We start from the raw sequence: 16094 nt of genomic DNA on the forward strand, positions 1-16094 counted from the left end.
ATCTGTTCGGGTTTCCTCCTCCCCGGCTGAGATACCCTGTAGGTTACCTTCCCCACTCTCTCCATGACCTCATATGGCCCTTGCCATTTGGCCAAGAACTTGCTCTCCACGGTGGGCACCAGAACTAGCACTCTGTCGCCTGGGTTAAAGGTCCTGAGTCTGGCTGACCTATTGTAGACCCTAGACTGGGCCTCTTGTGCCCTTGTCATGTGCTCCTTTACAAGGGGCATTACCGCCGCTATGCGGTCCTGCATAAGGGAGACGTGTTCTATCACACTACGGTGGGGGGTCCTCTCCTGCTCCCAGGTCTCCTTGGCTACATCCAAAAGCCCACGTGGGGAACGGCCATATAACAGCTCAAAGGGTGAGAAACCCGTGGAGGACTGGGGAACTTCACGTATGGCAAACATCAAATAAGGCAACAAACAATCCCAGTCCTTCCCATCTTTGCTGACCACCCTCTTAAGCATCCCCTTCAAGGTCTTGTTAAACCTCTCGACCAGGCCATCTGTCTGAGGATGATACACAGAGGTGCGGAGCTGTTTTACCTGTAGTAACTTGCACATCTCCTTCATTACCCTAGACATGAATGGGGTACCCTGGTCAGTCAAGATTTCCTTGGGGAGGCCTGTGCGTGAGAACACCTGGAACAGCTCCCTAGCAATATTTTTGGAGGAGGTGTTCCTTAATGGAATCGCCTCGGGATACCGCGTAGCGTAGTCCAGGATAACTAGGATGTATTGGTGCCCCCTGGAGGATTTGACTATGGGGCCAACCAGATCCATTGCAATCCGTTCAAAGGGCACTTCTATGATCGGAAGCGGGACCAAAGGACTCCTGAAGTGGGAGACCGGGGCAGTAAGTTGACACTCAGGGCAGGAGCTACAATACCGGTTTACCTCCTCCCACACCCCGGGCCAGAAAAATCTCTGCAGGATCCTTTCTCGGGTCTTCTCAGCACCTAAGTGCCCTCCCAGCACATGTTTGTGTGCCAACTCTAGCACCAGCCTACGGTGAGATTGGGGTACTACAAGTTGCTCAACCTCCTCACCCCGTATCTGGTCAACTCAACTCTGCTGTGTCATTTTATCCAGGCTAATTAGGGTGTTCCCATCACCTGTGTCCAAGGTGCTGGACAAACCCACCTCAGCACTAAGGCCTTGCATAGAAGCAAAACCTAGGGGAAACATACCGCCCATCCACAGTTAACCCCTTCAGTGTCTCACAGAACCTTTAAGGTAAATTTAATCCCTCAAACCAAAATATATTTTCATAAACTGCCATTCTAAAGCATTGCCCCTCTACATACCTGTAAACTTACACAATCAGGTCCTAAAGCAGTATGCAAATGACCCGAGATTGGTCCAATGAATCATTATCATATTCAGCTGTCCAGCTTATTCATGAGTGGGAGGCACAGCCACACCTTCCCCAGTGCTTGACTGACAGCCTGTATAATCATGTGACACTCCTGGTGCTGGCTGCCTCTATGTGCTTACTCGTGTTGGCGCCCCTTGCATCCTGTGTATGTAACACTCCTGTTGCTGGCTGCCTCTGTGCTTCCTGGCTCTGAAGGCCAAACCCCTGCAGCCTGTATGTCTAGTAGATACTCCTATATACATGACTGCATCCTGTATAATGATGTGACACTCCTGGTGCGGGCTTCTCTATGTGCTTCCTGCTTCTGCAGGCCAAGCTCCCTGCAACCTGTGTGTATGAGATAATTTTATACAACTGACTGACAGCCCGGTTTTGGCTCCCATATGTGCTGGTTGCCACGCCCCCTGTGTGTGTGTGTGATACTCCTATACATGTGAATGACAGCCTGTGTAATGATGACACTCCTGGTGTTGGCTCCTTTATATTTCCTGGTGCTGGCGCCCCCTGCAGCCTGTGTGTATGAGATACTCCTATACACGTGACTGACAGCCTGTATAATTATGTGAAACTACTGGTGCTTGCTCCCATATATGGTGTTAATGTTAGTGTTAATGTACCCTAGAGGGTGTAAGAAATGGTTAAAAAAAAAAAAATACAAATGTAAAAAAACCTAAAAGTTCAAATCAACCCCCTTTCCCCAGAACTGATATAAAACGTGATAAACAGTACAAGTCACGAACACGTTAGGCATTGCCGCAACTTAAAATGCCGATCTATCAAAATATGATAGTTGTTGGCAGTGATGAACCCCATAACTTAAAACAGTGCCCAACAGTGCATCACATAAAGTGATCAAAATGACGCACAGTCCTCAAAATGGTAGCAATGAAAACGTCGGCTCATTTACCAAAAAATGATACGTACACTGAAGTATGAAAAAGTTATTAGGGTTAGAAGATGGCATAATTTTTTTTTCATACACATTTAATTGTTGAAAATGTATTAAAACGCAATAAAACCTATATGAATTTGGTATCACCGTGATCGTACCGAACACACAGAGGTGTTGTGTTATTTGGAGCGCACAGTGAAAGTCGTACAAACTGAGCCCACAAGAAAGATACGCATTGGTTTTTTTTTGCCAATTTCACCACATTTGGAATTTTTTTTCCAGCTTCCCAGTACACGGTATGGAATAATAAATAACATCCCTGCGAAGTAAAATTTGTTTAGCAAAAAATAAGCCATCACACAGAGCTGTACACGGAAAAATGAAGGTTATGGATTTTTGGAGTTGGAGAACAAGAAATTAGCAATAAAAACCTATGTCCTTAAGGGGTTAATATGATATCTGGATTGTATATGGATGCTTTATAGAACCAGAGATATCTACCCTTCTGTCGGCAGTACGGTAATCACACAAACGTGTGGCACCTTACCCTGCACGGGAAAAGAGAACCCATGCTCCATCTGGCTGGGCGCCATACATGGCTTTGGAGATGGTTGAGCAGCCTCCTATCCAACACACTGCCAAGGAACTCGCCTGGGCTACGGCTGGATGAGCAAACAGCAGTGTGAAAGTAGCCTGTAATTGCTGTAAAGTGTTTGTTTGTTTTTCTGCTTACAATCTCTACATCTGACTTCCTCAGATTCTAAAGATTGTAAAGAAAGGGATGTCTCTACTACAGAAGAGCTAGAATTGGAATTGGAAAATTTGGATATAAATGATGATACCATGGAGCTAGAAGGAGTTGAAGAAGCAGAAGACCTCACCAAAAAACTACTTGATGAGCAAGGTAACAAAAACCTAGAGTTAGCTGTGGTGAGTAGAATATATGTGGAAATGGCTAGCTATTCTAAAGTCTACTAGATTAAAATTTTTTGCTTTTCTCAAATTAGGGACTGAATTTGTTCATGGCCAACAATTGGATTTTTTATTTAACAGTAGTTTCTTCATGGATATGCATAGAACACACTTAATAAATAAATAAAAAAGTATATTGTCTGCATCCGTTTTTATCCTCAAAATCAAGTTTGATCAACAGTTGTCCAGATTTGAGGATTAAAAAAAATCTATATGTATATATAGATGCACCCTTAGGCCCAGTTTGTCTAAGGTGGTTGACTGCCACTCAAGTTCACGGCTGTCTAAAATTTAGACTAAAAAGTCTGCACCAGATTTATCAAAATGTGTTGATAATTTAAGACTCAAACGTTCCACCTCTTTTAGTTGGCTTAGTTTAATACAAAAATTGTGCTGGGATCCTGAAGTCTGGAAAAAATTTCAACAGAACCTGTTCAGGTACTTGTAGTAATGGAAAATTCTTCAGGAGGGCGCTGCTAGACAGGTAATTGCAGGATGCAGCAGCACTTTTTTGTAGACCTGTAATGCTGGTGATTTGGGGATTTTCCCCACAACATCATTGGCTAGCTTAGCAAGTGGATGGCATATTTTTATTAAAACACTCCATATATTACCTAGGTTGATATACATTCACCTCTTTTATATTCACCTCTTTTTATTTTTACAGAGCAAGAAGACGAGGAAGCAAGCACTGGGTCTCATTTAAAGCTTATTGTTGATGCTTTCATTCAGCAGTTGCCAAACTGTGTTAATCGTGATCTCATAGACAAGGTATTAAGAGTTTAGTTGGGAAAACGACAGGAAAATATTTATGGACATGTTATGTTATAGAATTCGGCATTAGTTCTTAGTCTAATAAGCTGCTGTTGTGTTTTCTTATTTTGTTTGAAATTTTAGGCTGCAATGGATTTCTGCATGAATATGAATACAAAAGCAAATAGACGGAAACTAGTTAGAGCGCTTTTCATTGTTCCTAGACAAAGGTAAAAAAAAATCTAATTTGTATTGGGCCTGGGTTACACAACAAAAACCTAAATACCCAAGACTCGAAGAAAGCGAAAGCAAATTAGCTAAACTTTGAATCAAAAAAAGTCAACCTTCATCTCTTTTTAGAAAACATTTCCTTGGAAAGGCTACAAGTGCTTTTAGGTCAGTGGATGCTAACTTACTGGTGGACTCCACACCTGGGTTTTATTAAACAAAACAAAAAATAAAAACCGCTAAGGAAATAACTGAAATGGTCCTTACCGTGTAAATAGGCAATGTAAAACATGTGGCACAACGGCCTTCTGCACACAAAAATATTTTTCCTATGGCTGCAAACTACGTTCTCTTAATCGTTTTTGAGGGACGTCTCTCAATCATATTTTATCTTATTCTGAGGCATATGGCCCCAAAAGCAGTCTGTATGTTAACCATTTTTGCAGATGTGCAAGAAAAACAGGAGGCTGGCAGATTTGAGTTCATATAATTGTGTTACCTCCCATCTGTACTGCAAATATATTACAACCACATGTTTCTAATGTCTTACTACATAAACAATAAGATGGGGATGCCAGTCTGCCTCACTCAAACTATAGATGCTAGTATCCTTATGTCAAGATAAGTTGTGTACTTGCTAAACAGTTATTTAATATCTATATGCATTTTGTAAAGTTTCTATTGAGCGTTAACCAGTCAGAGAAAGACTTAATGGACCTCGGTATGTGTTACCAACCAGGAGATGGATTGAAAACTAACCAATCATGGGTATTATTTTAACTTGAGATGAGCGGACCCGTTAAAATTAAAAATTCCCCACCAGTTCAAATTCCTTTGGCAAAGTCGCGATCAACATTTAAATTACTGTGGTCTTCTACTGCCGTTTTGAGGAGGGTCGTGTCTCCTGATGACATCAACAACAATGGGGGGGCTGCTTGGGCTAAACCCACACCTGAACTTCTAATGACTTGGCGGTTTAACCAATCATGACAATGCTTTGAGAAGTTACATCCTGTTGGAAGGACAATAGAAATAAGAAGTTCTGTCCACAGCTCGCTTCCAGTTAGGGGGTGGGGTTCCGGGCGGAAGAGTCAACTAGGCACCCCTACTCATAGCCGCATTGTCATATAACCCGCCTCCTTGTAGTTGCTGCCGTCCCTGGCTCCTCATCGACACACCGGTCTTAACTGAATTTCTGTGCATGCACAGTGCGCCTTTTCCCCACCAGGTACGCACAGGCCTGGAGATGACTGTCCCACTGCACATGCGCAAGAATTCAGCCGAGACCGCAGCACTACTGGAAGTTGACGAGGCTGCAGGGCTGGCTGCGGCTACAAGGAGATAAGGAGGTGTGGTTTTATGACAATGCGGCTAAAGGAAGAGTGCCTTCTTAACTTGTGTCCAGAACCCTACCCCCCCCCCCTGACTGAAAGCAGACTGTGCATATAACTTAATTTTTTGGCTGCAAGCAGCGTTGGCCCTTTATAAAGAAATGTCCAGCAAACAGGAAATCAACCATATGAGGTACTTTTTGTGGTTTAAAAGCAATTCAGCTGGAGACCGGTTCTCTTTAAAGCGGTATTCCCATGAAGACAAGTTTCTTATATGTAATCAGGATAACAAATTAACACTTTATCTAATTCACTGTTATAAACAAAAATACAGCATTTCACAGATATAGTTCCAACTTGTATCTATCCTCCTGGTGTACACAATTTCAGTTACCCCTAGGCAGAACCCTGTAACTTCTGATTTGAGGTCTGACAGCTGTGCTGCTGAGTATGTGTCTCTCTGCTCTGAGCCTGGAAGTCCTAGCACAGAGCTCTCGCTGACATTCACTGATTCACTTCCTGCCAGCCAGCTGCAAACTACAAGGGGGAGGCAGGCACATATCTGTGAGATGTAGCAGTGCTGGCAGTGTAAGTGTCTGTCAGCCTATGTGTAATAGGCATCTCATAATCTCTGATCTGTCTCATCTCTCCTCCTATCAGTGTGTTAGTACAATGTCAGAAGCAGATGAAAGCGTATTTACACCTGTACCCTGATAATGTAACCGCATTGTCACCCCACAAAGCTAGATGGAGCATAATGTGGAGAGGCCCCGCCCACACCCTGGTATTTTCCACTGAGCAGCCTAGGGAGTGATAGGAGCTAAAACAGCAATAAAATTGAGTAACTTTGTAAAGTAAGGACTTAAAATGATCTTTATTGTGTTAACATCACTAGGGAATTGACATGTGAGATTTGTTTTTTCCTGGAAAAACCCCTTTATTTACATAGACCTTCAATTCAGATTTACTGCATTGCAGCCAAAGGCCAGATATATCAGATGAGCATTTCTGATCCATCATTTTCGCTGCTGTGAAGTTCAACACCTACATGTCCTGAGAACTTCCAGTGTCTTTATGACATGTTAGAAAAAATTCTTGTGGGCACCTTGAAAACATGCGTGCTACTTACTGCTTTAATTAGTTTCTGTTTTGTTTTTAGGTTGGATTTATTGCCCTTTTACGCAAGACTGGTTGCTACCTTGCACCCATGTATGTCAGATGTTGCAGAAGATCTTTGTTCCATGCTTAAGGGGGATTTTAGATTCCATGTAAGTGATCAGTGAAGAAATCCTTTTTTTTCTGAACAATATTATGCATTACAAATTAATATTGATACTTTAATAATACAGGTAAGAAAGAAGGACCAGATCAACATTGAAACCAAGAACAAGACTGTGAGGTTCATCGGTGAACTTGCCAAATTCAAGATGTTTAGCAGAACAGACACCCTGCATTGCTTAAAGGTTTGCTGTTGAACGCTATATTTCTTCCCTTATTTGTTTGTCCTTTTTAACACAACTTCACACGAACATATGGGGGGTGTATATACGGCTGACGTATAGATGGCGTATATAAGTCCCCCATACACTTCTATGGCCTCACGGCGTTGTGTGTGCTGCACCGTTCCGTAGAAAGATAGGACATGTCCTGTGTATTCCTATGGAGAGGGGCTGGGGTGAGCAGCTCACCTCCTCCCTCCTCCTCCTCCTCCTCCTCTCCCCGCCGCCGCTGTGTGCACGCCGTGCTATGGTACGGTGGGCAACAGCAGTGTGAATGGGCCCTTAAACAGTTTTATTCTATGAATTGCTATCAAATCTGATTTAGAGCTGCACCAATACCAGAATTTTGAGTGTGATATGAAACCCAGAGAAGTTTCACAATACTCGATGCTGATACTTTTTTTCTTTTCTTGAAAGTATCATATTATCTGAATTCAATATTAAGTGTGCAGTCACAGAACCATAAATGACAGAAACTCAGTATTAACCCCTTCACGCTCCGTGACGGATATATCCGCCACGGAGCTGTGAAGGTTGTATGAAGAAGGCTCACGGGCTGAGCCTTCTTCATACAGAGATGGGCTTTGCTGCATATCGCAGCAAAGACCCATCGCTATCACCCGCGGTCGGTGCTTGCACCGATCGCGGGTGTTAACCTTTTCTTTGCCGCCGGCAAAGTCGCCGGTGGCACTTTAAATTTGGCGGCGCGTGGGCGCCGCCATCTTACCTCCGATCGCCGCTCCCCCGAACGTCATCGGGGGGCGGCGATCGGTTGCCATGGTAGCCTCGGGTCTTCGTTTGACCCGAGGATACATGGCTTCTGCATATGCATTACAATGAGCCTGTGGCTCATTGTAATGTATAGTGAGCAGAAATGCCATATACTGCGATACAGCAGTATTGCAGTATATGGCAGGAGCGATCAGACCATCTAGGGTTAATGTACCCTAGAGGGTCTAAGAAATAGTGGGAAAAAAAAGAAAAAAAAAAGTTTAAAAAATGTAAAAAAATAATAAAATATTAAAAGTTCAAATCACCCCCCTTTCCCTAGAACTGATATAAAATATAATAAATAGTAAAAATCACAGACACATTAGGTATCGCCGCGTCCCAAAATGCCCGATCTATCAAAATATAAAAACAGTTATTGACGGCGGTGACCTCCGGAACGGCAAATGGCGCCCAAATGTCCAAAACGCGACTTTTACACCTTTTTAGATGACATAAAAAATGTAATTAAAAATGATCAAAATGTTGCACAGTCCTCAAAACGGTAGCAATGAGAACATTGGCTCATTTCGCATAAAATGACACCTCACACAGCTCCATGCGCCAAAGTATGAAAAAGTTATTCGCGTCAGAAGATGGCAAAATTTTTTTTTTCTTTTTTGTACACATTCGTTTAATTTTTGAAAATGTATTAAAACGCAATAAAACCTATATAAATTTGGTATCACCGTGATCGCACCGAACCAAAGAATAAAGTAGAGGTGTTATTTGGAGCGCAGAGTGAAAGTCGTAAAAACTGAGCCCACAAGAACATGACGCACATGCAGTTTTTTTCAATTTTTCCACATTTGGAATTTTTTTTGCGGCTTCCCACTACATGGCATGGAATAATAAATAACATCATGGGAAAGTAAAATTTGTTACGCAAAAAATAAGCCCTCACACAGCTCTGTACACGGAAAAATGAAAAAGTTATGGATTTTTAAAGATGGAGAGCGAGAAATTAGCGAAAATACCCTGCGTCCTTAAGGGGTTAAAGGGGTATTCCCCCCGAAAACAAGATTCTTTTAAATATAATCAGGGTAACAAAATAGCACATTCTCTTATTCACTGTTATTAACATAAATACAGCATTTCACAGCTCTAATTCCAACCTGTCTCTCAGTCCTGGTGTATGCATTTTCATTTGCTCTGGAATCAGACTAAATCTTCTGATAATGGTCGGCAGGACAGATTCTTCTCATGAAAAGCTTCTGCTGTCTGCACATTGCATTGTGATCTCTGCCCCAGCCCCCCCTCCATTACAAGACCAGCTAAGACTCGCACACACTTCACTTCCAGCAAGCAGCATGCACAGACTTTCTCTACAAGCAAGATAAGATCTTTATATCAAGGGAAGGAGCTATAGCAGAGCTGACTTTGTGTTCTAGCTGAGATATAGTAGAGCTGACAGTGTGTGTTATAGGTGAGTTCGCAAGGCTGAGTGTGTCATTGTGTGTTATATTCAGAAGCTAAATGAAAGTGTAGATAAACCTGGACCCCGATTAATCTAAGCACATTGTCAGCACACAAGGTTCATAATGTGTCTGCTTAGAGAGTCCCTGCCCACACTCCGGAATTTTACACTGACAATCACTATTATTATGTGTTATATGAGCTAAAACCGCAATAAAACTGTAAAATTGTAAAGTAAGTAAGTGGGTAACGAAATGATCTTTATTGTGTAAACATCCCTAATGGGTTAAAATTTGAGAACTTTCCTTCATGGGCAAACCTGTTTAACCGTTTCCAGATTCTGAAATTATCAAACGAGTACCGAGGTTTCGATACATTGTGCAACCCTAATCAGATGTACATGGTTAGCTTATTGGAATAACAAATGAATGATAGATGATCACAAATGGTGTGTCTACTTATTGTTTTACAAAAATTATATGACGTTTATTTATGGTGTTGTATTTATAACATGATAACTTTATTCTTGTATGGCCACATTACAAGACCATAATAATTTTTTCAGTTACACAGCTATATTAGTGCAGTGTACATTGTCTACATTGTCAGTATTGCTGATAGCCTATTATATACTCTATTGTACAGCTTGTATTGTTGTGCTGACATTTCCTACCTTCTTTCTGCTCATACTAGCAGCAGGCAGGGAGCCTTGTAGAAAAGGATCAAATTAGGTGAATCCTGCACTGGCTTTTGGCTTGCTTATTAGACCTAGAAATGTGAGCATTTTTTTAATCAATTGTCTTCTGCACACAACCTTTTCAAACATGTATAATTTATGTTCACAGATGCTGCTGTCTGACTTCTCCCATCACCACATTGAAATGGCCTGTACACTTCTGGAAACCTGTGGAAGATTTCTCTTTCGATCTCCTGATTCCCACTTGCGCACAAGTGTACTATTGGTAAAAATAATCTATTTATTATACTTCTCCTTGAATTGATAAACTCTTAAAAAAAATAATAATCGTGTTTAACCCCTTGATGCTGACCCCATGTAAATTAATGGGCTGTAGAGATGGTCTTTGTGTCTGAAGCATGTTAATTCACGTGGAGTGATCACAGTGCTGACAGAACATCTCTGTGTGGCTTCAGTACTTCATGCTATCAGCAGCTCAAGTATTGTGGTAAGTCAGTGGGAATGGATAAGTACTGTAAACAACACGATGAATTGATCATGGGGTTCACGTGAAAGTTTGTTATAGTTACAAACTTTTCCTGATGCCTGTAAGTTTGTGTCTTCTTTCTTTGTGGCAATGAGGAAGTAAGGTCAAAGATTTGGGCAGCACAGTGGCAGTGTATATCTGACACTCTCTGACAATGATAGAAAACAGTGATAACAATGTGGAAAAACAAAAACCTGAAAAACTTGCCAAAAAAGATTATCTGCTCCTGCAAAAAAACAAGCCCTCATATGTCCACATTGCCAAAAGAAATATACCTGTAAAATGTGGCATTGCAAAATTGGTCTGCAAAGGCACTCCTTTTCTTCAATGTCCTGTTGTGTGCCCATACCGCAGTTCACCACCAAATATGGGATATTGGCATACTCTTGAGAAATTGGGTATCACACTTTGCTGTGTTTTTTATCACTATCTGTCTTAGAAGCAAAACATTTTAGCCGAATTTCAGTGTTTTTTTTTCATAACTAGACTTAAAGGGAAACTGTCACCAGCAGGCAGACTTTCACTGGTGACAAGTCCCAATAGGCACTGCAGAGCACATTACATAACAGTTAGAATGGCATTTGTGCTCCCCTCTGTTCGTGTTATATCCCCAGAATAAGATTACCTGGCTCACATACACTGACTTGTCTAGGGAGTGATAGAGAGCAAAAACAGCAATAAAACTGCGTAAATTGCAAAGTAAGGGGTTAAAAAATCTTCATTGAATAGGGGATTAAAATTTGAGAACCTTCTTTCATGGGCAAACCCCTTTAAGTATACCAAACAAAAATGGGTTTAAATTACATACAAATCATTAAAGGAAATCGACCATATGGGTTTAGTGGTTTTGACCCAAGTGTACTTATATGCTGGCATGTGCCTCCTGAGACAGCATTCGTTTTTCATTTGGCTTTTAAGGACATTTTCCGTGTTTAAAGGATTTTTTATATATGGAAAATGACCTTAAGGGCCTCATGTGTACTACACAGAAGCCCCATCTGGCTCCTTCGACTATCACTGATTTTCTGGCACAGACACAGACGGCATATGCGCAATAATTTGCTGTGCCAGAAGGGGTTTCCCTGAGGCTCATTTGCACATTTTTAAAAGACCCTCTTCACAAACAATAGGAGTAAATGGCTAAATGAAGAGGGCATCCCGTTTCAGGCGGCATCCTTATCAGGCGTCCTTATCAGGCGGTAAGTGTACTTGGGTTAAAAACCACTAAATCCACATGGTTGTTTTCCTTTAATGTCAATAAGGAGAGTGTGGTAAATAAAGAGGGAGCAGTTGTCACACATTGATCTCCATGTGCTTTGGTGACTTCTACGGAGTGTTCTTTAAGAGGCCGTAGTGTAAAACATGAGACTCTGCTTTGAGGAAACCTGTAGGGGTTGTATTATGCCCCTAGTTGGGTGCAGCATGAACCTGATAACAGGTTCCCTTTCACATTTATTTTTTCAAATTGACGTTCTGTCACATTCTTTGCGGTGAGGTATTTACTTGACTCCTATTCGAGGGGTGAAGAATCTGTGCAATGAGTTTATTTTGTTTCTTAACAAGAATCCTTATCTATGTTATAAACACAAGTCAGATTATACGAAAGCCAGGGTGTTTACAAGCTGTACTAAAATATTTTTCTTCAAGGAAATCTGTGCTTTATGTCTTGCTCCCAAAGAATGTTCTAGCAGGGCGAGCTTTTCTAAGCTTGGTGCCTTGTAGTCAAAATGATAGCAAGAAGTTTAAAGTTCACTTGACATGCATTACAGCCAAGTACTCGCACGCACCAAAGCAGTAGACTTGTATATATACCCATACAAACTAATAGATATCAGGATGGATTTTTTTAAAGCAATCTCTTTGCTTTGGGGAAATACTTCACATAACAATTTGGATGTGTCCAGCTACCATGCTATTATCACAGATTTTCACTAAATGAAAACTACTATAAAAATCAAGCATGAATAAACCACTTACTGTGGCTGTGGAAAACTTCTTAGATTTGTTATCTATGGCCTCCTTACTTTTAAAATGCAACTTTTTAAAGTATGCTAATGAGCCAGAAGGTCCCCTCCATGCTATAGCTTCAAGGGCTGCTAAAGTGTGCCAGGAGGCCCACTCAAGTTGGGGGGTGGGGGGGGGTTGCTCTGGGAACAGAGGGGGAGACAATAACAGGCTGTGAAGCTGCAGCACTGAGGGGCTCAAGTAATGTCCCCATAGTCCCCCAAGTTGATTTTAGAATGAAGGAGGCCATGAATAACAAATATAAGAGTACTGTCCGTGTCCCTGGTTTATCATGCTTGATTTTGATGGCAGATTTCCTTTAAAGGGAAATTGTCACCACAAGACAGGATCCCATAGAGCCCTATTAACTAACGGATGCCCTTAGCGAAACGGTTTCCCCACACATTCCCAATAAGATAATCTATAAGCCCTATTAGAAATTACCATCCAGATAAGTTATTCTGCAAGTATATTATCCATAGTGGAGAAGGGTAAAGTCAGATGGACAATGAGTATTATATGAAATACCTGTTAAAGTGACATAATAGTATCACTGGGAGCTTCCGGATTGACCTCACCTGGTATTTATGAACAAATGCAATAGCTTTATCACCTGAAATAATGTCAACACTTTTTTTTTTTTCTTAGACATTTATAAATGTTTTCTTTCCCTAGGAACAAATGATGCGCAAAAAGCAAGCCATGCATTTGGATGCACGATATGTAACCATGGTGGAGAATGCGTACTATTACTGCAATCCACCTCCAGCTGAGAAGACCGTGAAAAAGAAGAGGCCACCCCTGCAAGAGTACATTAGGAAACTTCTATATAAAGATCTCTCCAAAGTCACAACAGAAAAGGTTAGACATAATTAATTTAGCTTTGATTCAAGACTGATTGAGCCTTAATGTCTATAACTTTGCATAAATCAATGGTACACATGAATAATGTTCTTTTCAGGTTTTGCGGCAGATGAGAAAGTTGCCATGGCAGGATCCAGAGGTGAAAGAATATGTCATTTGCTGCATGATCAACATTTGGAACGTGAAGTACAACAGTATCCACTGTGTAGCCAACCTCCTAGCAGGTCTCGTGCTCTATCAAGAGGATGTTGGAATTCATGTGGTTGATGGTGTATTAGAAGACATTCGTCTTGGGATGGAAGTAAGAATTAGAAGATGGTTTTGTTTATTGGACTGTTCCTGTTCTAAAAACAAGGCTTTTTACCTTTGAACGATTATTTATTTTTTATTTCTTTGTTCAAATAGGTTAATCAGCCAAAGTTTAACCAACGCAGAATAAGCAGTGCTAAGTTTCTTGGAGAGCTGTACAACTACAGAATGGTGGAATCTGCAGTTATTTTCCGTACACTTTATTCCTTTATTTTCTTTGGTGTGAACACCGACGGCAGCTCAAGTCTCCTTGATCCTCCTGAGCACTTGTTTCGTATTCGATTAGTTTGCACCATTCTTGATACATGTGGCCAGTATTTTGACAGAGGATCTAGCAAGCGGAAACTTGACTGTTTCCTTGTTTACTTTCAGGTATGAGATGCTTTGCACAATTTCTTTACTTTAATAGTTCACGGATCTAAAAACAATTCTTAAAAATGTCTGAATGCTAGCCAGTTAAAGGACACCTGTCATGAGGTCTGTGTCACTTGTCCTGTCACTACTACCTGTTGGAGCAGCTCACAAGGATCCCATCCCAGCCTTTATCTAGTTATTTCATACATTATTCATTGTAAAATCATCTATTTTTTATCATGTAAATGAGGCTGGTCACATGGTCAGAGGCAGTGATGTCACCCCTGTTACCCCTCCCCTCTCCTCCCCCTTCTCATGTCTGTGTGTAATGTATAGTAAAGCATGGCTAGTGTGTGTGCTGCATCTGCTGACATGCTGCATTCTCCTAATATACAGGTGAGAGACACAGACATCAGCTACACATGAATCTGACATGTTCTGCTATAACATGGCTGCAGCCTGGAGCTGTAGTATCTCTCCTATACACACACAGACTGCAGGGGTGCCAGCACCAGGAAGCACATCATTATACAGCCTCACATCATTATACAGGCTGTCAGTCATGCACTGGGGGTGTGGCTGTACCTCCCACTCTAATGAATAAGGTGGACAGCTTGAATATGCTAATGCTTCATTGGACATTTCACAGGTCATTTGCATACAGCTTTAGGACCACATTGCTTAGGTTTACAGGCATGTAGAGGGACAATGAGGGGATAGAGGCAATGCTCTCTAATGGCAGTTTGTGAAAATATATTTAGTTTACGGGGGTTATTTTGCATGACGGGTTCTCTTCAATGCCCCTATAAATCAAATAATAAACATAAAGGCTATGGACACCTTTTGTGCAAGAGAAACAAACAAATATAGTAGTAATTTCACAATGAAAAGAGGCAATACAGCGCACCCTGTTTGTTGAAGCTTGCAGGTGAATATCCCTGGTGCTATGTAGTAATGTTCTGGCGTATCAGCAAACTCCTGTGGGAATGCAAATGCGGTGCATGCTAGGACTGCAGGTTATGTATTCTGTAAATGTAGTCAAAAAGACTGTTGCAGCACTTCCCTTTACAAGATTGATTTCTTTATTTGAATCTTCTTAAAAGCATGGTTTCCAGTAGTACCCGGCTCTGACACGTGGCAAGATTAAGAGCCGGGTACCACTTAAAATGCGTAGGCTGCATACACACCAAAGACCAAGATTCAAATAAAGAATTCAATCTTTTAAAAGGAGAGCTGCAGCCATCCTTTTTTCTTCAATTGCTGACTATATGGTTGTAAGTTCCTTTAGTAAAATAGGATGCACTTGGCTAATTTTTATTCGTGTTTTGCATTCATAAATCATCATTTCCACATTGCACCATCTTCTATATTTCAAGTTTCGGTTGTGATTATTTCAACAGATAATGCACATAATTCTGCAGGCACATTCCCTTTTCCTTTGTGTTATATAAGGGCGGTTAAATAAGTACCCGTGTTTAATGACAGAGGGCGTTCCTGAGGGAAGTTGGTGTTATCATCGTGTGCTGCCATCTATCAAACGACTGCAAAACAAATTGCAGACTGATTGATAGGTTAGTTTGGATTTGGCAGCCATTTGAGTAAGACGTTTTTTGTGATTTTCGCCAAGATGGAAAAAATACCGTATCGTTCGGTAATTCACTTTTTGTTTTTGGATGGAAAAAAAATGAGAGGAGATAAAAGCAAAGTTGGATGCTGTTTATGGGGACTATGACCACAGTTAGATATTGGTTCATCGAATTTAAACATGGGCGAACATATCCATATTTTATGTGGAGCGACCAGGACGCCCAGCAGACGTGGTTACTGGGGAAATCATTCAAAAAGTCCACGACATGATACTTGCTGATCAACTAATGAAAGTGCGCAAAGTAGCAGAGGCCGTAGGTATGTCGACCAGAACGGCAATTAATATTTTACATGATAAGTTGGTGATAAAAAAAATTGTCGGCCCGATGGGTGCCGCGATTGCTCATGGTGGACAACAAGCGGATGAGGCTGTTAACTTCAAAGCAGTGTTTGGAGCAATTTAAGCGAAATTCGAGTTTTTGCATCGAGTTGTCACCGTTGATGAAACCTAGAT

At 41.3% G+C, this 16094-nt stretch overlaps 1 protein-coding gene across 7 annotated transcripts in view; it reads left to right on the forward strand.

Annotated features, from left to right (window-relative positions):
- UPF2 (UPF2 regulator of nonsense mediated mRNA decay) overlaps window positions 1-16094 on the forward strand; it is a 73691-nt gene that overhangs the window by 35714 nt on the left and 21883 nt on the right. For all 7 annotated transcript variants that reach the window (XM_072147354.1, XM_072147353.1, XM_072147352.1 and 4 more), the window contains exons 6-14: window positions 3030-3176; window positions 3912-4015; window positions 4142-4227; window positions 6716-6824; window positions 6906-7019; window positions 10085-10201; window positions 13142-13327; window positions 13428-13631; window positions 13736-14011. In XM_072147354.1, the coding sequence (XP_072003455.1) occupies window positions 3030-3176; window positions 3912-4015; window positions 4142-4227; window positions 6716-6824; window positions 6906-7019; window positions 10085-10201; window positions 13142-13327; window positions 13428-13631; window positions 13736-14011 (1343 nt within the window). The remainder of the gene's footprint in view (window positions 1-3029; window positions 3177-3911; window positions 4016-4141; window positions 4228-6715; window positions 6825-6905; window positions 7020-10084; window positions 10202-13141; window positions 13328-13427; window positions 13632-13735; window positions 14012-16094) is intronic.

Source organism: Engystomops pustulosus, chromosome 4 (genome assembly GCF_040894005.1).
Source record: "Engystomops pustulosus chromosome 4, aEngPut4.maternal, whole genome shotgun sequence".
NCBI lineage: Eukaryota > Metazoa > Chordata > Amphibia > Anura > Leptodactylidae > Engystomops > Engystomops pustulosus.